The 21,123-nt window shown below is 49.1% G+C and overlaps 6 protein-coding genes across 6 annotated transcripts; 3 read left to right on the forward strand and 3 right to left on the reverse strand.

Annotated features, from left to right (window-relative positions):
- Nucleotides 1-999: 999 nt before the first annotated feature.
- On the forward strand, nucleotides 1,000-2,470 carry PtA15_2A493 (uncharacterized protein; the record flags this gene model as incomplete). The annotated part of the gene is made up of 5 exons (XM_053166518.1): nucleotides 1,000-1,236; nucleotides 1,436-1,578; nucleotides 1,649-1,765; nucleotides 1,843-1,944; nucleotides 2,101-2,470. The coding sequence occupies 5 exons, from the start codon at nucleotides 1,000-1,002 to the stop codon at nucleotides 2,468-2,470; spliced, it is 969 nt and encodes a 322-aa protein (XP_053017732.1).
- A 494-nt stretch (nucleotides 2,471-2,964) lies between these two features.
- On the reverse strand, nucleotides 2,965-3,860 carry PtA15_2A494 (uncharacterized protein; the record flags this gene model as incomplete). Its single annotated transcript, XM_053166519.1, has 5 exons — nucleotides 2,965-3,146; nucleotides 3,219-3,321; nucleotides 3,387-3,606; nucleotides 3,698-3,728; nucleotides 3,824-3,860. 5 exons carry the CDS (start codon nucleotides 3,858-3,860, stop codon nucleotides 2,965-2,967), a joined length of 573 nt encoding a protein of 190 aa, XP_053017733.1.
- Nucleotides 3,861-12,392: 8,532 nt separating this feature from the next.
- PtA15_2A495 (uncharacterized protein) lies at nucleotides 12,393-13,455 on the reverse strand (the record flags this gene model as incomplete). The annotated part of the gene is made up of 5 exons (XM_053166520.1): nucleotides 12,393-12,777; nucleotides 12,865-12,953; nucleotides 13,040-13,095; nucleotides 13,160-13,231; nucleotides 13,320-13,455. The coding sequence occupies 5 exons, from the start codon at nucleotides 13,453-13,455 to the stop codon at nucleotides 12,393-12,395; spliced, it is 738 nt and encodes a 245-aa protein (XP_053017734.1).
- A 2,232-nt stretch (nucleotides 13,456-15,687) lies between these two features.
- Nucleotides 15,688-16,645, reverse strand: PtA15_2A496 (uncharacterized protein; the record flags this gene model as incomplete). The annotated part of the gene is made up of 3 exons (XM_053166521.1): nucleotides 15,688-16,058; nucleotides 16,210-16,288; nucleotides 16,346-16,645. The coding sequence occupies 3 exons, from the start codon at nucleotides 16,643-16,645 to the stop codon at nucleotides 15,688-15,690; spliced, it is 750 nt and encodes a 249-aa protein (XP_053017735.1).
- Nucleotides 16,646-16,711: 66 nt separating this feature from the next.
- PtA15_2A497 (uncharacterized protein) lies at nucleotides 16,712-17,969 on the forward strand (the record flags this gene model as incomplete). Its single annotated transcript, XM_053166522.1, has 7 exons — nucleotides 16,712-16,774; nucleotides 16,841-16,898; nucleotides 16,980-17,015; nucleotides 17,116-17,245; nucleotides 17,318-17,425; nucleotides 17,491-17,797; nucleotides 17,871-17,969. The coding sequence occupies 7 exons, from the start codon at nucleotides 16,712-16,714 to the stop codon at nucleotides 17,967-17,969; spliced, it is 801 nt and encodes a 266-aa protein (XP_053017736.1).
- A 314-nt stretch (nucleotides 17,970-18,283) lies between these two features.
- PtA15_2A498 (uncharacterized protein) lies at nucleotides 18,284-20,865 on the forward strand (the record flags this gene model as incomplete). The annotated part of the gene is made up of 8 exons (XM_053166523.1): nucleotides 18,284-18,874; nucleotides 18,938-19,095; nucleotides 19,159-19,208; nucleotides 19,270-19,378; nucleotides 19,453-19,666; nucleotides 19,744-19,941; nucleotides 20,019-20,729; nucleotides 20,800-20,865. The coding sequence occupies 8 exons, from the start codon at nucleotides 18,284-18,286 to the stop codon at nucleotides 20,863-20,865; spliced, it is 2,097 nt and encodes a 698-aa protein (XP_053017737.1).
- Nucleotides 20,866-21,123: the final 258 nt, after the last annotated feature.

Here is a 21,123-nt window from a genome sequence, read left to right on the forward strand (position 1 = left end):
TTAGCTGAGTTTCTTGCTCAATTACAAGTGGTACTTGATGAGGTGAAAGTGTCACACAGATGTTGCTGTTCTTTGATCACAAGTCCTGACTCCTTGGAAGCAGGTCACTTTTAAATGACAACAAGTACTTGGTGCATTCTCTACTATGCATTATCCTCCACTTGCTCTGACCTCTACCTACATAGCAGAGAAACCGCAAAAAGAAAGCTTAAGTCTGGCTTGTTTCTCTACTGTCACCTCTCATTCCTTTCATCCTATTGGCTTTATGTTCTAGGTTCCCTTTTGCAAAAGAGGGGGAGAGAGATATACAAGTCTAAGCTAAGTATTAATTCTGCATTGAGAGAATTTCCCATAGCTATGTTCTTGATCCTGAGGACTGTCTTGTACCATGAAAGAATGTGGTGAATCCAGATCATTCCGAGGACAACCAGAGTTGGACCTGCTGCTACCTGCTCACACTGCCCAATAGGTGTCAGCAATATTCTTGGCGGAGAAGATCCAAAAGGAAATCCCAAGATAGTGACAAGATGGTCAAACTGTATATCACGAGCAATAATGATTTTCTGGATTCATGCGAAGAACACCCTTTCATACGCACACTGGTGTCTTCGCCTCCGAAACTATATCATTTCAAACCCAGAAAAGAATCAATCACAGTGACACGCGCAGGTCTTTCCCTCTACTCATACCTCAAGCACCAGCGCACCACATCCATCTTGACCAAAAAAGCAAGCGGGGAGGTGACAAAAATTTACTAAAAAAGAACCAACAGCCCGGAAGAAGCCTCCGCCTATCCCTAATTTGTCTCGGAGTAGGTGAAAAATTGACAAAGGTCATTTATAGGTTTGGTTACTCTGCTTCCTTCTTCCTTTGGTGCGGATTATAATTTGAACTGATTTCCATCGTAAATCCTCCATCCATACTATATCTTTTGTTCATTAAAAATTGAAGCCAAACAACCTACGTACAGATCTTCGATCTACAGCAGCAGAGATTAAAATGAATTTGACTCAGATAGCGACCAACTCTACCTTACAAAAATTTCGAAAGAAGGTCGTGGATTTAACGCCCGTAGCTCTCTCTCCAATCGTACGAACACTGACGATCGAGGCACTCAAATTGGGACCCATCCCAAAGCATGTCTCATTCATCATGGATGGAAATCGAAGATACAGTCGCGAACAGGGTATCTCGATCCAACAGGGCCACTTTAGAGGATTTTTATCCCTGAAAAGAGTTTAGTACTTTTTGGCATCATTCTCTCTGCGCTCCCTGGATCCTCTAATAAATTTCATGCGCTGCAAGGACTGATAGATCTCTCACTATTATAAGAGTAGTCATAGTTACATTTGGATAAATATTACCAGATTAATTGCATCTGAAAAAGTCAAAAAGCTTAAACATTAGCTTACTTTCGGTGGATTTGTTCTTTCAGCTTTTGGAGTTTTTGTTACGACTCGGTGTGTTACACATTACGGTTTATGCGTTCGCGATCGACAATTATCGAAGAACGGCGGAAGAGATAGAGAAGTTGATGGAAATGGGTAAAAGCAAAATGCTAGAAATTTGCGAGAGAGGGTAAGTTCTAAAGTGAAGTGACCTGTTTGGTCACTGAAAATGATGATAAACTGAACCGCCGACCTTTTAGAGAACTGTTTGAACGATTCGGAATTCGAGTCAGGATGGTTGGCAGAGTAGACTTGTTACCTCCAGACGTCCAAGTTTTGGTTGCCAGGGTGCAAGCATTGACTGCTAAGAATACTCGGTAATACTCAATCCAGCCTGGAGCCTTCTTTGGCGGACTGATATCTAGTCTGACTATCTGTTTCTTTGGACCCTCAGCGGAGTCATAAACATTGCATTTTCTTACTCGGCACAGGAAGAAATCACCAGTGCTATCACTGAAACCGTGCAAGAGGCGATGGATCGGAAGATCTCACCAAGGTTGGCTTTTGCATTGAATCTTTTGATCGACTTCCTCCAAGCTCACTCGAGCCTAAACCAATCATGAAATTTTCTATCAACCTGATGATTCTCACTTCAAACTGATGTCGCGAAATCATTCCCGCCACATCTCTTTCTTTGACTTGTCTGTTCAAGCTCGATCAACATAGACACTCTGGCGAGCCATCTGTACACCACCCACACTCCACCCTTAGACATGCTAGTCAGGAGCTCGGGAGTCAATCGAATCTCGGATTATTTGCTCTGGCAATTGATCATCAACTCAACCAAATACGTAAAGCATAATGAGGAGCAATCGGCGGATGATTCTGAAAACTATCCCGCGATTAACCTCGACAGGAATATCGTGGAAGGTGCCGCTTACCATGTCGTACCAACTCATTGGCCTAATTTCGGCATGGACGACATGGTACCAATCATTCTGAAATGGCAAGTGGGCGAATTTCGAAAATATTTGGGACTAACCACCGAAACCCAAGTTGGTAACCTTCTCAAATCAGAGTGAAACGTCAAGAAGACCTCAATTCCACTCGAGCTTACAATACAGTCCTTCCAAGATATTAAAACATGCCTATCAGTGCCCGTGACCACCCAGTTTGATTCTATGTCATGTTTAAACCTGAAAGCTTTCTGTCCCTTGAATATGAAAAGAATGATTGGGATTGTATATTTCTGATCTAGAAGATGAGCTTCCCCTCAATAAGAGCAGTGAAATTAACTATTAGTATTTACTAGATGATGGAGTTGTAAACTCGGTAGAATTGACTCAAATGCTCCATGTGATGAAGCAATGCTATTTTCAAAGTGCTGATGTATTATTTCCAGATGATGGGTTTCTATATACATGACATCTAGAAGAGGCAAAGTGGTACCGTTTTTGTTTTCAGAGTTGATCAGGTTGTCGACAGCAAGGCGGCGGAAGATGAATAGAGAGGAAGAAAGTAGAAATGTCAACGGAATTGAGATTTCCCTAGCATGAAGAATGATCCTACGGCCCGATTAAAATCCAGAGCCTCTGCCGAGGCCGTTCTGGTATTGACTAGCAAAGTCGGAGAGGCGAGGGAATCCAGATTGCCCCATGGTTTGAGCAAAATTGGGGGGCAAGAGGGATTGAGCACCAACACCAGCACCAGAGAACCGGTCAAGGTTCGTTTGCAATGGTCCATCCAACTGAGAGATGGCTGGTGGGAAAAAACAGAGACACAAAGGATCAACTACCGTTGAGAGAATGATTTACAAAACATTTTGCTCACGTGAAACCAGCTGCTGGGCTTGTGGGCCATAGACTTGATTGGCGGTCTGCACGAGCGAGTTCATCTCGGAGTATGCTTGGCTAGCAGAAGTGGTCAAAGTGGCCTGCAACAGCAAAGGTTGTGTTTCAGGAAAAGGCAAAATTACCAAGCAGAGGGAGCGGCACTTACGGCTGATCCATTGTCAAAACAGCGCTGGCAGTTGTTAAGGGCCAAAACAGTCGAGCTTGTCTGGCTGGAGAGCGATTGGAATTGCTGCTGAGCACTCTGGAAGCTGACTTGTCCACCCGCAATGCTTTGGCGAAGGCTGCTGAACTCGCTGCTCATTTGTTGGTAAGAGCGACTGGCCGTCTGGACGGAATCAACATACTGACGAGCAACCAATTGCTCACTACAAAATCAAATTTTTTGACAAAAAAATAGTATTATAGTCAATAGTCAGCTTCTGATTAGCAATTTTGACATCCAAACACTATACACACCTGGCCGGGTGGCCCATAGCAGATGCGATAACTGCGAAAGAAGGTCACGTCGGTTAGTGTCACAGCGCACATTTGAGGGGCTCTTGGAACTACAGCAAGGTGTTGGAGGAATTCAGGGTGACTCACCGATGGACAAGGTGGCAATAGCATTGAAGGCAACCATTTTGACTGATATGTACACGTGAACGAGGGGTGGCTACCGGGCTGATACGTTGCAAATGATTGTTGGATGGGAAATGGATGTGAACTGGGGTGATTCGAAGGCTGAAGGATGGGATTGAAGGGAATGAAGGTGATTCTGATTCTAAAAGCAGCTCCCTTTATAGCCGAAGGGGACTTACTACTGGAGGAGTCTCCATCCTACCGGGTCATGCGTGGATCTTGAGCCATCTTAGCATCCATCACTAGCGGTGATGTGTCCATGGTCAGGCATAGATTGACCTGATCACTGTCATTAGCAACAAAAAGGTGATCCCGTAAATATACTGCTCAGGGCCAATCTTAAAATTATGAACAGTAATCAATAGAAATTCAACAGCGTAATTGGCTACTTGCCGTTTACTCTTAAGCGGTTGCTGCTATCAGCCTCCTCCGAAGAGATCCTAGGCTAGGTTGTTGATTGAGTTGCCCAAGTTTTGAAAAGCCAAAATTCTGCCTCGCCGTCAGATAAAGTACTCGGCGAGCATGTCACATTGACCTGCCCTTGGAGGCGTAACTTTATGTGGCAGCAAAAAGTCAAAGAAAAATGCATGCCTGACCTATTTGCCACAAGGAACTCCTTTGCACCCACCCGCCGAGGTGGCACTCTCTTATCCCAGAAGGTTTTTAACCTGCTCGTTAAGGCGAATCATTTCGATGAGGTCGAGGAGGAGATTCCCTGGCCAAGCGGGTCCATGAATAATTTGCTGAGAGGAATTTTCCTCGGAGAGTTGTTAAAGAAAAATGATTAATCAAAATAAGGATGCGTACATACATGGTGTTCCAGCTGAGTAGGATTAGAACTCAACCAAAAAAAAGAGAAAGTCAAAGAAGAAAAAAATAAAAGGTCACATGGGAGAGAAGGCATTGAGAAAAGATTGTAAGACAAATCAGTCAAGGCCTAAATGGACATCATTATCATCATCATCAATTTCAGGATCAAGGAATTCAATTTCAAAAACAGTGTGTTTTTCCTCCCAATTTTTGTTGAGATCAAAAACCTCTTCCTTGAGCTACTGGTCCAAATCAAGTTCAAGACGTTGTAGGTTTTCATTGGGTTTTGAACTTTTACCACCACTTTATTGACCACTTTTTCAGAAAGAACTGACAAAAGTGCAGACCCTTTATCTGGGACGGCAGATGCAACACAAACTTTGAATCCCTGAAGATGGTGTTCACCAGCTCTCCAATCATGAAGATTGCAGACCCCTACAAGCCTTTCATACTTGAGTGCAACTGCTCCAACTTTGTGCTTGTGGCGGTGATTTCCCAACCAGATACACTGTCTCAACAACTGGACCTAGGACCTGCCCATGGGGAAAAGTTGATGTTTGTTCAGCTGTTGAAACCAAGCAATATTACAGAGGTGGTGGAGTTTGACACATGGTTTGAAGACAAGTCCATCAACCTGGAGGATGCAGAGCACTTTAGGAATTGGAGCAGAGACTGTCACCAGGGGGGAAAGTGTTGCACTCTCTAGAGAGTGCCAGGCCGTAATTTTGTATGTTGTGTTGTCTGATGTGAGTTTAATGTTGAATTTACCTCTATGTTCAATTTCTACCCAATACAATTGTAACTGTAGTTCAATTCTTTGTGAAATGATGTGTAACTCAATGCCAACACACAAAAATCTCTCTGCTGAAGTTTTGTGTTTGATTCATCATTATTACAATTGCAGAAGTGAGCTTTATTGCACACAAACTTTTCAAAGAATGTACCTATCTTTATGCTCAAATATATTCTTAGCCAAGTGCCAGGGAATATTTTGATTTGCAGAATTTTTCATTCAAAACCCACATAAAATCACATTATGGAACATACTTGTAAGAAATAGCAAATTCAGAGGAGTGAAAGCGCTGCGCTTCAAAAAGCGCAGCGCCGCGTGAAGCGCAGCGGTTTTGGTGGCCGCTGCGCTGCGCTGAAAGTAGCGGCCCCGCCCGCTGCGCTACCGCTTTTTGGGTCTGGCAAGAAGCGGGAACCCGCTACTTTCAGCGGTAGCGCAGCGGAACCATCGCTGCGCTACCGCTTTTTGACCTGGCCGCGTAGTGCACCCCCGCTGCCAGCCAAAAAAGCGCAGCGCAGCGCAAAGCGCAGCTGTTTTGGTGGCCGCTGCGCGGCGCTGAAAGGAGCGGCCCCATCCGCTGCGCTACCGCTTTTTGGGTTGGGGAAAAAGCAGGCCCCCGCTATTTTCAGCGGTAACGCAGCGGGACTGGCGCTGCACTACCGCTTTTTGGGCTGACCGCGCAGCGGTTCCCCGCTGCGCTGCGCTAAAAGACCGCTTTTTTGTAGCGCAGCGCAGCGTTTCAGCCTTGATAGGGTGGACAAGTGTGGAAATCAATCCACTGCCTCCCCAAAGGCAAATCCAATGACCAGTACCTACTGGTCATCACATGAATGCCCTATCCCAAGGACCAGCCCATACTGGTCATTGAGGCAGCCTTCCCAAGCTACCAAGGCAGCATATACTGGCCATCCAGCTTGCAAAAGCCCAGCCGGATGGCCAGAATCTACTGTGTATTGATTGGGGAGTTCCCCAGCACAATTGATAGTAATTACTGGTTTTTCAAGATCATAAAAGCCCTCCTTGATGAATATCATGTAATTTTCATTTAGCTTGGTGGCTCACAGCCCAGTAAATTTCAATCAAGTGGATACCATCTCCAATCAATGGCCAGTATACACCAGTTATTGATATGAGAATCCCTTAACTCAATGGCCATACACAACAGCCATTGAGATGAGGATTTCTCCACTCAAATGCTGGTATAAATGGTCATCAATTGGAGGATGTATTCACTTCATGGCCAATACACAGGATCATGGAGTGGAGAAACCCCCCACCTGATGGCCATCTAAAACAGTCATCACATGGAGGGTTTCTCCACTTGATGGCCATGTAACCCAGTAATCAATTGGAGTTTGTCTCAAATTAATGGCCAGGTCACCTGTCATTGGAGAATCTGTGTTTGTACTTGCTATCAAGTGGAGGAAGCCATTTAATTCACCAAATCCAACAAGATGTGATACAGATAAGATCAGTATGAGTTGAGTATGAACACATGGCCAACACACAACTCATTTACACATGGGGAAATGGTTCATATCTGGCAGACTTCTAGACAGAAATTACGGCCTGGCACTCTCTACAGAGTGCAACACTTTCTTCCCTGGTGTGTGGCAGCGGAAGACAAGACATTGTAAGGGTAGGTGTCCATATTGGAAGTGGACATTATCAATAAGATCAGAGAATGGACCCCACTGGAAAAACAGCTGACCCAATGGATTTGTCTATTAGGGGGATTCAAAGTTGGCCATGCACAACTTGCATGCACTTTTGCAAGTTGGTGTTCAAGGCTTTTATTGAACACCAAATTTCAAAAAAAAAAATTCAAGCAGGCTTATGGGGTGTAGTACAGTGTGGCTTGCATGCAATTTTGCAACTTGGTGTTCAAGAATGAACTTGAACACTGACTTGCAAAATTGCATGCAAGTTGTATCTGGCCAACTTTGAAACCCCCTATTGGACACACCCTCAGGAGATTCCAACACATGCACAGAGGCAGACTGAATCCTGTGCAACAGGGATAAGATTTTTGTACCAGTGGATGCAGAATTACAGATTGAAATCCTGAAAAGCCAACATGAAACCAAGGTGGCTTGCCACCCAGGCTGCTGCAGCACACCGGGCCTTGTGTGGTGGAGCTTATTCTGGGTTGGAAATAAGAAGTTTGTCAATCAATATGTTGAAATATGCAACTCTTGCCAACAGGTCAAATCATCCATGCAATGGCCATTTGGAACACTGGAGACCTTGCCAATTTCAGCAGGGAAATCAGCTATGATTTGATTGCTGACCTACCTGTCCGCTGCACCCTGCTCCTGTGATAGTATAGTGTTGCAAGCGCGTCTGGGCACATACCCAACTCCCGCTTGGCCAAGTGCCTCCGGGGGTTGGGTATGTGCCCAAAGGGCTTGATCGGGCAGGTTGCGCGGGGGGAAGAGCTTGGCACACAAGCAAGTCCCGCATGGCCAAGATCAAGCTCTGGGCCAATTGGATCTGTGACTGGGCATGCAACACGCCGTTCACCAGAAGCCAGCCCTTGTCTCTGCCTTGAAAGGCCAGAATGATGTGCCCTTGAGGAGGGGAAACATTCTCCCTTCTCAACATTGCACATTGGACATTGACAAGGGAGCTTTTCCTTCTTGATGGCCAGTCTGTAGGCTGGTCATCAGGGAGGAAATACTCCCTTCTTGGCGGGCAATACATATATCAAACATCAATAAGGGAGTCTTCCCTTCTTGATGACTGGTTTGTAGACCGACCATTGAGGAGGGAAACTTCTCCCCTTGATAGCCGGCATTTCTAGCGTGCATGGCACCCTTGCTTGGCCTTGGCCCAGCGGGGCTTTGTGACAAACCCCGCCCACTTTGTGATGTGCCAAGCGGGGGTTGGGAGTGTGCCAGGCAGGCTTGAGGATCGGCCAAGCGGGCTTTAGGATTGGCCACGCGCGCTTGGCCTTTTTTTGGCCAAACTTTGGTGAGTGCCCAGACGGGCTTGCAACACCATATACTGACAGTTTTTGACCACCTGACAAAGATCGCATATTTCATCCTGTGCAGGAATTCCATGAATGCAGAGCAAATAGCAGACCTGATGATGGTGCATGTCTAAAAGCTCCACGGCACTCCAAAGACAATTGTATCCAATGGAATCATCCAACCTGAACCACAGAAGCATGTTCATTTCCTGGATCACCAATGAATTGGACAACTGATCTGCACATCAAAAGTACACCACCCCAGAACCAACAGACAGTCCAAATCTTGCAAACAAGGCATTGGAGAATTACCTCCACCACTTTGCACCAGGGGAGATTTTGACGCACTCTCCAGAGAGTGCCATACGGTACCCTTTTTACCAAACTGTGCTGAATGCTTTTGGTGAAATTAAACAATGCTTGAAATTATCCACAAATGTTCTGAAACTGATAATGGATTCATCCATAAATCATCAAGAAATCATGCAGAACTCAACTGGAACTCAATCAGAACACAGTTGAAACCACTAAGACACAATGACCACAATTAAATCATAGCTCAATTTGACCTGTTTGTTGATTGGGATGATTTCTTGGGGTTCAATTAATATCATTCACATGGTCATGAAGGTGTTCATTGTTTCACCTTGCTAATTTTTACCTGTGCGTGCATGCAATGTTGTTACACATTGCAGGCTGTGCCTCTTCCAGATCAAAAACACGTACACAGCGGTTAGAATGATGTGAAAGGCCCACCTGAATTGTCATATTTCCCTAAAAAAAGGCAGGTGTCATCTATAATTGAGCCAAAAAAGGATGAAAATAGTGTGAAAGTATGTGTCAAGTCAAGCTTGGAGGTTTGTGGTACCAGATTTCAGCTAGACAACCTGGATTCTGAACACATATAAGCTTGTGAGTTGTTTTTATGGTTTTTTGTTTTTCAATGTCTCCATGCACATGCATGTGAGCTGTTTTCCATTTTGATAATTTCACCTTTGTGTACGTCGCGCGTACATTGGAGTGACAGATCACCAGAGGTGCCTTTCAGAGCTCCATGACAAGTAAAAACTGGTCAGAAAGCCATTAAATCCCCAGCTAGTCACATTATGTTGTGTGAAACCCCTTGCACATAGAGAAATTGATCAACATAAATTTGCCATGAATGATTGATAATTGGGCATTGAGTAAATATCATTTCATTATAGGTTGTAATTGAGTTATCCTTAAAGAATGAAACAGTTCTATAAAACATTGCATGAGGTCCTGTGATACTTACTCACAAATCATGACAGACTTCCCATTGACTTCTGAATAATTTATCAATCATTTCATCATACACATCTGACTGAAATCAGACCCAGGAATACATAAAATTACAGTCAGGCACTCTCTGGAGAGTGTGGCAAATTCTACCCTGGTGAAATAACTTAGAAATACATGATATTTTAACAGTTTTGATTTTTTTAAAGGTTATGATAATTTTACCTGAAGGCATAAACAATCTGCTGATTAATAACACATTTTTAAGCTTGACCTAAATATAATAAACACTAGAATCATATATTGACCACTTGTGATGTCTGTCAATATAAGATTAAAGGGATTGTGTTAGTTTGTTTTATTTTGAGTTTGTAATAACAAATCAAATAGGATTTGATCAATGATTAATATTCAGTTTGACAGTATCCAATTAAATGCTTCTTCAGGCTTATTTTGATTTGAATTGATTGGATATCAACAAGCTTATTTTCTCAGATAGATAGTTTTTCTAATTGAAAAGAAGAAGAAGTCAGTTCAGAAATTCTTCCACTAGTTTGTCTTGGAGTTGGTTTTAATAGCAAACAACTTACAAATAAGTTGTAAAAAGCTCACTATAAATGTTTGATGTTTGAGTTGCAATTTCAGAATTAGTGCTGAAAGAGAAGTTGAACAATTAGTTCATCTCAATCAGCTGGGCTTGAAATCCAAAGTTTGTTACTCACAAAGAGTATATTGATTGGAGATCACTAAGGTTTTTTGTGTTAGTGAGAATTGTGTCACTACTCAGCACAACAGCACATGACTTCTTGTGACCAAGTTCATGCAGAAGACCTGTCACAAGTTTTAACATAAGAATAAATGAATATTCAATATGAATTATGAATTATCTAGCAATTCTACTCAAAGTACTACTGACAGTTGTTACACCTCTTAAGAGGGATGACTGGATCCCAACACTATAGAGAAACAATTTAATATCTCAAAAATAAAAACTCTAGAAACTGCCAGCAGTTGAAATGTGGCATACTCCAGTGTAACTGCGATTATAAACCCACATAAGTAAATCATGCAAAGTCACTGTGCAATGGGCACATCACTGTGCATTCAACATTGGTTGAAATGAACTTTGAGAAAGGCTTGAGTATCACTCAAGCTTCATTTGAGCTTCTGCATCTCAACTGGTAGCAGTTTCTATTATTTTTCTTGTAGTGATAATAGGCCTCAATGTAAAATCAGAAGTGCACCAGGAAGGGATTCTAAGATAAATTTCACCCTTATTCACCACTGGAGGCATCACTGGAACCCTGCTGGATTGGAAGTTACACCTGGTTGGATCCCTCTGAACACCTATTACAGGTTTGAACACCCAGTCACCAGCGTGCAACCAGCCTCAAGTTACGGATCACAGAATTATGCTTTTGAACATCACAGGATACAAACATACATCTCCCCATTGACAGACTAAATTCATTACACATTATCAAGTATTCATGTATTTCCATATTACAAAATCATTCTACACATCCCTGTATGCAAGACTAGTGGACAGTTTTAATTTCCTCTTAGAATGTTTTCAAATTTTGATTCAATGATTCCAAGGAGTGACAGAAGGTTTGGAGAAAAAATCCTTGAATTCCAAGCAGAAAGTCACAGGCAAAGTGTGGTGCATTTTAATTTAATCTGGGATGGGTGACTTCAAAGTTGCAGAAGACCAAGGTGATTAAATTTGCAGGGAAACTGTGGTTGATTTTAATTGGATGATTACAGGTTGCCAAATCAGACACGGGGCCCCGGGAGGTATGGTGAGAACACCACCTTTGATCCTGGAGCCTCTAGTGAGTCAGGAAGGAATGCCCCTGTACCTCCAGCCTCCAGCCAAGTTTGCACAGTTGAATTTCTTCTTTGATTTTGGTGATGGTGTTATCACTGCTGTACATTTTGACAAGTAACTGGGGACCTGTGCAAAAAAGTCTGTTGTATTGGCAAGCTACCACGCACTTGTACCGGGTCTCCAATCTTGATTAGGAAAGAGAGGAGCCTGGGCATGCGGCAGCCAGAACTCATGACACCCTGCAATGATAGGGTCAGAGTAACATCAGCAAGTAAACTGAGTGATTTTAGCTGGTTGGAATAAGGCTCATGTGCCTGAGGTTTGGAAAAGTCAACAGGGCATGAGGTTTAACCGGGGCATCTTGGGAAATTGAAACTACATGAAGTACAACCAATAGATTTTCTTACCAATTGGCTCAACTTATTTTTGAAAAAGCTGTTTTGATTGCCTGTTTGATTCTCACAAAACAAATAAACAAACAAAATCCAAGGGGGTACCACTACGCTTTTTTTAAAAAAGAAAACCGAAGCGTTGGCGTAGTAGCACTTCCTTAGCAATGCCACCTCAAATTTCATCATCCGCTACGCTACACTGGACTACAGTGCATTTAGCGGCAAACCTCGTCTAAAATGGACTGCAACGCGGCGTATCAGCCGCCTTTTTGCACCCTGCGCACGGGGAGTTAGCAGCAAGCTGCTCACAGCTGACAGATACTAAAGCAATGTTGGCGTAGCGAGCCCACCATTGGGCTCTTTCACGTTTCATGTAAGTATCTCAGGGTGGTTCCGTATAGGACTGGCACTTTCTTTGTTTCAAAACATTCTTGAAGTGGATTCAGGACCGCCCAAGAGTTACAAAGTGGATTCATCTAATCACTGTTGTCAGGAGAAGTGTAAGATCCACGGTTGTGGCGGGAAGTGTAAGAGCCACTGTTGTCGGGAGAAGTTTTGGAGCTGCCTCGGGATGGTTTATAGTTTCCATAGCTTCCGGGCTTTTGTCCAGGGTCCAAATTTTCTCCATCAGCCGTTCCACACTTAGGCTGTCCCGACTGTGATGCACCAGTAGGATAGTTGAAATGTGACCAGGCGGGTGGCAGCTTGAAGCCGGGATAGTTGGAGTCGTGGCCTTTCTGCATGTTGGAAACATCGGCTTTGCCTTCATGATACTTTCCAGCGCTGCTTTCGTACCCGAAAGCACCCGTCTGAGGATTAGCGATTGGGTTGGTACCAGGGCCTGAGATCCCACCGAGATCACTATCGTAGAAATACAAGGAAATCATCAGTCTGTTGAGTTTGCAATTTTGCGAGAACAAGTCCGATTGAGGAAGGAGGAAGACTTACTGCCAAAAGAAGGAGTGATAGTTAGCCTCGTCGGCTTCCATGTCGGATGGCGATGGCAAATCGGAGAAACCGCAGCAGGTACCGTAAGGCTAACAACAAAAGCGACATTCATTCAGAAATCATACTCTAACCTTGTAAGATGTGCAGATAAATCAACTCCTCCATGGAAACTCACACATCCATGGTTCTTGTCTTTGGAGTGCTCGACTTCGAAAGTAGCAAACAATTGCACTGTGACCAAGGTGGAAGTTTACTCAGCTTAGCATTGAAATGGATAAAGCCTTACAACACATACCATGTGGATACGACAGCCTAGTATTTTGAGCACATTCGGCGACTTGGACGTCTTTGAAACATCTCGCGCCCTCTTTATTTCGACACGAGATGAAAAAGTAGGGTCAGATAGTCATCTCTTACCGATATGCCTACACAGAGAATGTGGTTCGGACGCTCACTTTGCTGACTGATCCAGCTCTTGGAGGGTCTGTAGTTATAAAGGTGGCCCGTTGCGGGGTCCCAATTCGCCGAAGCCAGTCCGGCGAAGAATACAACCATCAAGGAGGAGGTGATGAACTGTTGGAAAATGCTCATTTTATCGAAAGATGAGTGTGAATCTGTGTCTGGGTGTTGGCGAGATGTGGAGAGGCTTTTCTGATGCCCATCAACGCTGCCTATTTATGGAGCTTCTACGAGCATCATCGGCGACTCATAGGAAGAGTGTCATCCCAATGGCAAGACCGATCACATGGGACTTGCGGAAAGCCTTGGAAGCGTTCCAGGACCACGAATCACGAGAAGGGCCCATCTTTCCACATTTTGCAAGGTCCCTTCCGCAGTAAATCTACAAAATTGCGATATAGGGCATGAAAATGTATCTTTGAATCTGGGGACACTGTGAGTGCACTTTGACTGCCAGTGACGTTTCCCCGTTTCCTACGAAAACAGGTTTGCCATCCTCATGTCGTCATAGAGCAGGTACCTCCAGCCGGTTGGCGGCGTGGTGCTCTTGTGTGCTCGAAGGGACGTCGAACCTTTCGCTTGCAAATGTTGTGCGACGAATTCATGAGAGATTCAAACTGCGAGTCAAGATACAATTTTGTGCACAGCTTTTGCAGCGAGCCAGCTCAGTTGCTCCAAAAAAACGGAAACTCAACACTGTTAGATTGAAAATTATGGCATCGAGTCTCCCCTTGTTTATGTAAGTAATACGGGCCCTACGAGAGCGATATTCCTCTCTCACCGTATCTCGTCCTTATCTCGTCGAATTGCCTCCTGCATGGCAGCCGAGTCACGATCAACAAATGAGAATATCCGGAAGACCCCCAAGCAGAAGGTTTCGTTATCTGAACCACCGCATTAATCTTAAAGATGTGCACACTCTAGCATGCTACTCCGGACTCTCACTGTGATGGGTTGGACTTTAGTGGCGTGGAAAGCTTGAAGTAAGAGAGGAAAGAATGGTGGATGGTCAGTATTTACAAAGATCTGAAAGACGCACTTTGACACTTCGAACTCAGCGCAATCTGTGATCAAAGATTGTTGTGACATGTTGGGGCGAACAACTTTTACGGGGGGCACTTTCTTGGGGAGCGGCCCTGACCCCACCGGTGGTGTATGCAGATGATGTCTTGCCAGGTCTTGCCGCTCCATCCCTTGGTCCCTTGGAGAGAGGGCCTGGCCAATTTTCACAGAGATCACATGATGAATTCCAGTGTGATCTTTGATACGACTCCCGGCGCCGCAAGGCCCTCGCTTCAGAGGGCCCAGCTGATGAAGCCTATGTACAGGCTGGTGCAAAGCGGCCACCCTTCGAAGGAGGGCCTTATCATGTCAACCTGCGAGCGTGGGGCGTGCATGGGCAGGGCAAATGCTGCGCTCCCATTTTCGCCACACCTTGCTGGAGGAAACCCAGCCAAAGAGACCGGGACCAAGGCCTGCTTTTCCCCATCTTTCTGCGCTCGACAGACGGCCAGGGTCATCAGGTAACCATGTCCTGAGGCGAAACACGACTCTCTTTCCCCGGATGCCCCCCATTCGCCCATGGTGGTTCAACAACAGTCGGGTGTTTCCAAGTGGGCTTATATCCACAGGCTACACACATGGATTTGAGTGTTATGTTGATGACCACTCACTTAAACAAACAAGAACGGCAGGGATTGGAGCTGGCATGCCGGACTAGGCCTCATGTTTCTGTATGGGCGTCACTTAGGAGCTGTACAATCCGAGTGGACAACAATTTGCACAGATATTCGGATTTCATGAGTGATCAAGTGTGATACATACAAGTCGTGCAGTTTCGTTTTTTTTTGGAGAGCTTGCGGAACGGTTGTTGGTGATGTTCAATCGCAAGGCTAAGGGAGAAAGACCGGCCGAAAAGCGTGTTGTGATTTTGGCTAGGGAGCAGAGGTCCCTACACATAAGAGGATAGTTGCTCTGCCGGTCTCAGACATCTCAAATCGTCAATGATACTGCAGTTTTCTCCCGACGGCATGGCGATGCGTCAATGCAGAAAAGAGACCTCCATGCCGCAGCATGAGGCTACCGACAAAATGCTAGCCGGGCCTGGACTCAATCAAGTGATGCATGACACGTGGAGCTCACGTCCTAAGATTTGTACATTTTTGCAAAACGGCGAGACGTGGAAACTAAATACAGTGCTGTTGAGGATGATGGGCAAGCTAGATGGGGCGGCGACTGTGCAACCAAAGAAGATCGTCCACACACGAGGAATGACTGATCTGGCTCTCATTGATGAAGTACTAACGAATTCGAATACAGGAGGAGGAGGAGAAGGAGGAGTCGAGTTCCCACGAGACAACGATCCTATTGATTGGGGGGATCGGCTGCAGACTGGACGAGTTGTTTCTGGGCGTGGATAGATTGTTCGAGCTCGCTGAGGACATGGCGGAGATTAGCGAGCCGGACGAGGAGGTCGAGCGAGCGCGAGAAGGCGGACTGGGCGCTCCGGAGCGGCGGGGGCGGGAGGGGAGCGAACTGGAGGATGGGGTTGGGCAGCAGCGCTCTGGGCTCCTGCCCCCCTTTCTCCGCAGGACTATCCAGGTCGGCCGGCAAGTCTGTCTGCGAGGGAGCGGGCTCTGGTCTCCGCTTGCGAAGACTGCTCTCGCCGGGCGCGTGATCGGTGGTCTCGGGCGAGCGACGCGCTTCGTAGCGGTTCACAGCCAGCACGAACGGGCCTTGGGCGGCGATCTCCACGGGGTCGAGCGGATCTGCGTCTCCGGCGCTCGGCTCTGGGCTCTGGATCACTCTTTTCAATGTCTCGTTCAGCACACATCTCTCCGCCTTCGCCCGCAGCGCCTTCGACTCACATAGTCTTCGTCGGCAGACGCGAGCTCAGGTCGTAACTGTTGGGGCCCACTCGCGAAGGGCCTAGGACGACTTTGGCCTTGGACAGATCCAAGAAAGCCTGCCCACAGAATCAAATAAGAACAAGAGCCACATCCGATGAGCATTGGAAACATACCGCTTGGATCTGGGCCTGCAGATCATCGTGGGACTGGTTGTAGTGGTCGAGCAGGTTGAGATAGGTGAGCAGGTACTGGTCGAGTGCTTGGACGTTGTTGGGTGTGGTTGTGGTCCATTTCTTGGAGAGGCTGCTGGCTAGCTGGAACCCGGTCGACCTGGCCATGCTCGTTGGTGGTAGAAGGGCACTCTCCGCGGGCGAGACTCGGCGGTGCGCAGTGCTCCGCAGCAGCACTGCGGCGAAGGCGTCCACTGAATCTTCATCAGATTGGGCGCATCCGGGTCGACCGACGACAGCCATGCAGCGCCAAGCGATATCCCAGCTGAGAAGCCACCTGCGAGCCCACGCCGAGCGAGCCGGACCAGCATGGACGACCCGGAGGCCCCATCGGCTGGACAACTGCCGCTACTCGGCGCTCGCCGCCCCCCGGCCGGCGGTCTCGAACTCCGAATTCGAGCTCGACATCGAACGCGAGCTCGCCCGTCTGCCGGCTAGGAAAGCCCAGGAAGCGAGGCGCAGACTGCGCAACGAACGCCGCGCGGAGATCAACGGGGTCAGCACTCCCACATCCATACACCAACCGGCCGGCGGGGTCTGATCCAACCTGTTTTTCTGTTTTCGGGCCCCGCAAAAGCACAGCAATCGATGGGAAGGAAGGACTCGGTGATGAGTGAGTATGTCTCGCCAGACGAAGGCCCGCTGAGCAAGAGAAGGAGGAGGAGGAGGAGGGCTTGGCTGCCACTAATCCGCGCCTGCTACGTCCATCGCAGTCCCCTACATCCCGCCCTACGAAGGCCCCTCGCCGGACTCGTCGCGCGGGCTGTGGACGCATCTGAAGGTCGGATGGCAGAAGAATCGGCTCAAGGAGGCCTGGGGCCAATGGCTCGGCCAGCGCCAATCGTCCGCCGCCCGCTTCCTCTCCTGTGTGTGTTCGTGGGCGGGTGCTTACTTACTGGTTTCTTCCCTCTTCAGGAAGCAGAACGTCGACTCGGTGCTCTCGCCGGCCAATCCGGCATGGATGACGGAGTTTGTCGACGAGGCCTACCAGGCCATCGTCCTGGCCCACCAGACGGTCACCACGTGGGTCTTCTTCTTCCGGGATTGCGAGCCTGGTGTGTGTTGAGCCAGCCAGATATCGTCTGCAGGGGCCAGTTCGAGGACGAGCAGGTGAAGCGATCCCTGCATCCGCTGATGGTCGAGTTCCTGCGCGAGAAGCGCCGGCGACTGCTGGGCTCGTACAGCCCGAGCCATCTGATCAGCTGGATGAAGCATCCCCCGCCGGCGCAGGAGAGCGAGCTGGCGGTGGTGGCCATGCGGGCGGCGCCGTTCGACCAGGCCGGGACGCTCGTCCAGCTCGCCGTCCGGTTCCGCTCGCGCCAGAGCCTCGAGATCCGCGACGAGCGCGGGCTCGTCGTCTTTGGCTCCCACTCCGAGCCCCAGCCCATCATGGAAGTCAGTCCCCTTTCGTGCCCTTTTTTTTTTGCTTCCCTCTGCTGAGCCTGTTTCTCTCTCTCTCTCTCCCCAGTACTTCGTGTTCCAGAAGCGGATGGGCCAGGTCGATGAGTCGTTCCGCCTGCTCCAGCAGGTCGACGAGGATCCCAAGCCGGATTGCTTGCCTGTCTAGCCTCCCCCCATAACAAAACTGTGTCCATGACTGCCCTTGTCCCAAGTAATTTAATTAAACAAGCTCGGCTTGGAAGTGTTGCACATGGATCTGCTGTGGCTGAGAGGAGAGCCAGATTGGCTGTTCTCCTGTGGGAATGGCTGCTCCTGGAGTGGAGTGGAGGGCGACTAAACAAATACATATTTATTTATTTATTTTATTTTATTTATTTTGTTTATTTTATTTTATTTATTTATTTTATTTATTTTGTTTATTTGTTTGTTTGCTGCTCCGCCCTGCCCGCGATGCCCATTCCAGCCACCAACCACCCCAGGATGCCCAGCGAACACAGCCCGCTGCTCGCCGCCGCCCAGCCAGCGCCCCCCTGCCGCAAGTTCCCCTCCCGCCAGCGCACCCTCTTCTCCATCCTCTCCATCCTCCTCGCCGCCGCCGCCGTCTGGCTCTACAGCCGATCCACCCGCCGCGACCTCGTCGACCAGCTCGCCCACTCGCTCGAGAACCTCTCCACCTGCGCCTCCTGCCACGCCCTCCTCGTCCCGCTCATCGCCATCGCCCACCTCGGCGACGCCCAGCTGCTCGCCACCCTCGTCGGCTTCTGCACCGGCCTGGGCATCCAGGACCAGGAGGTCTGTCGCGGCGCACTCGGCGCACAGGCCCCCATCCTCGCCCACTCCCTCCGCTCCATGTCCCTCGCCGGCCCGGCCTCCGTCCTCTTCTGCGCGAAAACATTCGGCCTCTGCGACGACCCCCCCGTCCGCGACTGGACGGACATCCCCATCCCCCCCCAGAAACACGCCCCCCCACGCCCCCCCCGTCTAGCAGCTGCCTCCCGAACATCCCACAGCAGACGGAAACCGCTCCAGGTCATCCACATCAGCGACCTGCACATCGACAGGGAATACACAGTCAGTCCTCTCCTCACCAGGAAAACAACACCCACACACTCAACTGACTCAATATGTATGCAGATCGGAGCCGACGCCAAATGCGCTCGCAATCTGTGCTGTCGGCCCAACCAGCCCTCCGACTTGCCCAACAAGACCCAAATACCCGCCGGGCCCTACGGCCACCACAACTGCGACTCGCCCGAATCCTTATACATAAGCATGTTGCGGGCCTTGCCCGTGTCAGTCAGCCTCTCTCCCCATCCGCGCCCAACAATCATCATCACTGACACCTCCCCGTCCAGTCATGCGCCCAATGCAAGCTTCGCCATGCACACAGGCGACATGGTCGACCGTGAGTAGACCGAATCCATTCTTGGACCCCCGCTTCTTTGAACTCACATCGATCCCTCCAGATGCCGTGTGGACCTCGGTCCGGAAAGAAGTCGAAGACGGAATCCAGCAGGGCCATTCGCAGTACCATACCTATTCAGATGTCCCACTCTACGGGGTCATAGGAAACCAGTAAGCCACCAGCCAGAGTATCCCCCACTGTTTTTTTTTTTTTTTCCTTAGTAGCCCGTATCTTCTTTCTTCAGTGACGTCGCACCCACGAACTCCTTTCCCCGGAACACCACCATCACCACCCTCTCTTCGCAATGGGACATCGAGCTCTTCTCCGACACCTGGGCCCGATGGATCGGGAACTCGAGTGCCAAAGCGCTCCAGGAGACCTCGGGCTGCTACAGCAGGGTGCATCCAGGCACGAACCTGAAGATCATCTCGCTCAACACCGGGTTTTGGTACAAGGCAGTCAGTCCCCTCCTGCCCTCAGCCGCACACCCATTCGGCCTACTCTTGACGCTTCCCTCTTCAAAAAAAAAAAACAGAACTTTTGGCTGTACGATTCCGATGAGTTCCAGCCCGACCCCAACGGCATCCTGGCGTGGTTGATCGGCGAGCTCCAGGACGCCGAGGATCGTGGGCAGAAGGCCTGGATCATCGGCCACCTCTCGCCCGGCAAGGCGGACTGTCTGCACGAGCCGAGTCGGTACATCAACCAGATCCTGCGAAGATACAAGCACACCGTACGCTGAAAAAAACACGCATGTATGCCCCTCTACGCCGAGCTAACTGGCGTGTTTAACTGGCATGTTTTCTGCAGATTGCGGCGATGTTTTATGGCCATACCCACCGCTCGGAATGGGAGATCGTGTACGAGGATCCGCAGCACCCGACGGCCGAGAGCGCGGTGGGGATAATCTACATCGGGCCGGCGGTGACGCCCGAGTCGGGCAACCCGGCCTTCCGGGTCTACGACGTGGACCCGGAGAGCTACGCGGTGCTGGACTTCCACGAGATCGTGGCCAACATGAGCTCGCCGTCGTTCCAGAGCCATCCGGAATGGCAGGAGTACTACTCGGCCCGGGCGGTCTATGGGGCCCTGCTGCACGAGCACGGCATCGAGCCCTTCAAGCACCCGGGCTCGTCCCCGCTCGACGGCGCCTTCTGGCACAAGGTCACCGACGTCCTCGAGGCCTCCTTCCCGGCCTTCGAGCACTTCTTCCGCCGGCTCAGCCGCGGCGCTCGGCTCCCCGCCGCCCCCAAGCCCTGCTACTCCGGGGAGTGCCGCAAGAAATGGGTCCACAATCTGCGCTCCTCGCAGAGCGAGTTCAACGAGTATCCCAACCAGGTCGGCCTCCACATCGACGCCCATCCCTCCCCTCCTGTTGCTGCCCCCGGACAGAGGGGGGACAAACGCAACCCGTTCGGCTTGTTGCCCGACGAGGACGACGGCGAGCATGTGTGCGGCGACCTGGCCAGCTTGTATCGCCACGCTAAGGCCCGCATCCCTCACTTGAAATCCAACAACAAGGTCCGTCTCTCTCTCTCCCCCCCCCCTCTCCCTCGTTGCCGCTTGCTCATCGCTGCTCGCCCGCTTCAAGCTCGTCGTTCCGGAGACGCTGAAGCAGCAGATCCGCGCCGCGCTGCGCCGCCCCCCGGCCCCTTAGCGCGCATATACCTCCTCCTCCTCGGCCCCCGTCGCGCCAGAGGAACTGCCGCCCGCCGCCCACTCCCCTTCGTTGTATATCTTGGATGTGTGTGGGGGTTGGGTCGACGGTCTGCCGTGGTTTCCGCTTCTTGGCTTTCTTAATGTACGGCTGTTTATGTGTTTGTATTATCACGACTACTACTACTACTATTACTACTGCTTCTGCTTGGTGGCGGGTGGGACGGGGACGGCGGGGAGGCGGAAGACCGCCGGGTGC

This window comes from Puccinia triticina, chromosome 2A (genome assembly GCF_026914185.1).
Source record: "Puccinia triticina chromosome 2A, complete sequence".
Lineage (NCBI taxonomy): Eukaryota > Fungi > Basidiomycota > Pucciniomycetes > Pucciniales > Pucciniaceae > Puccinia > Puccinia triticina.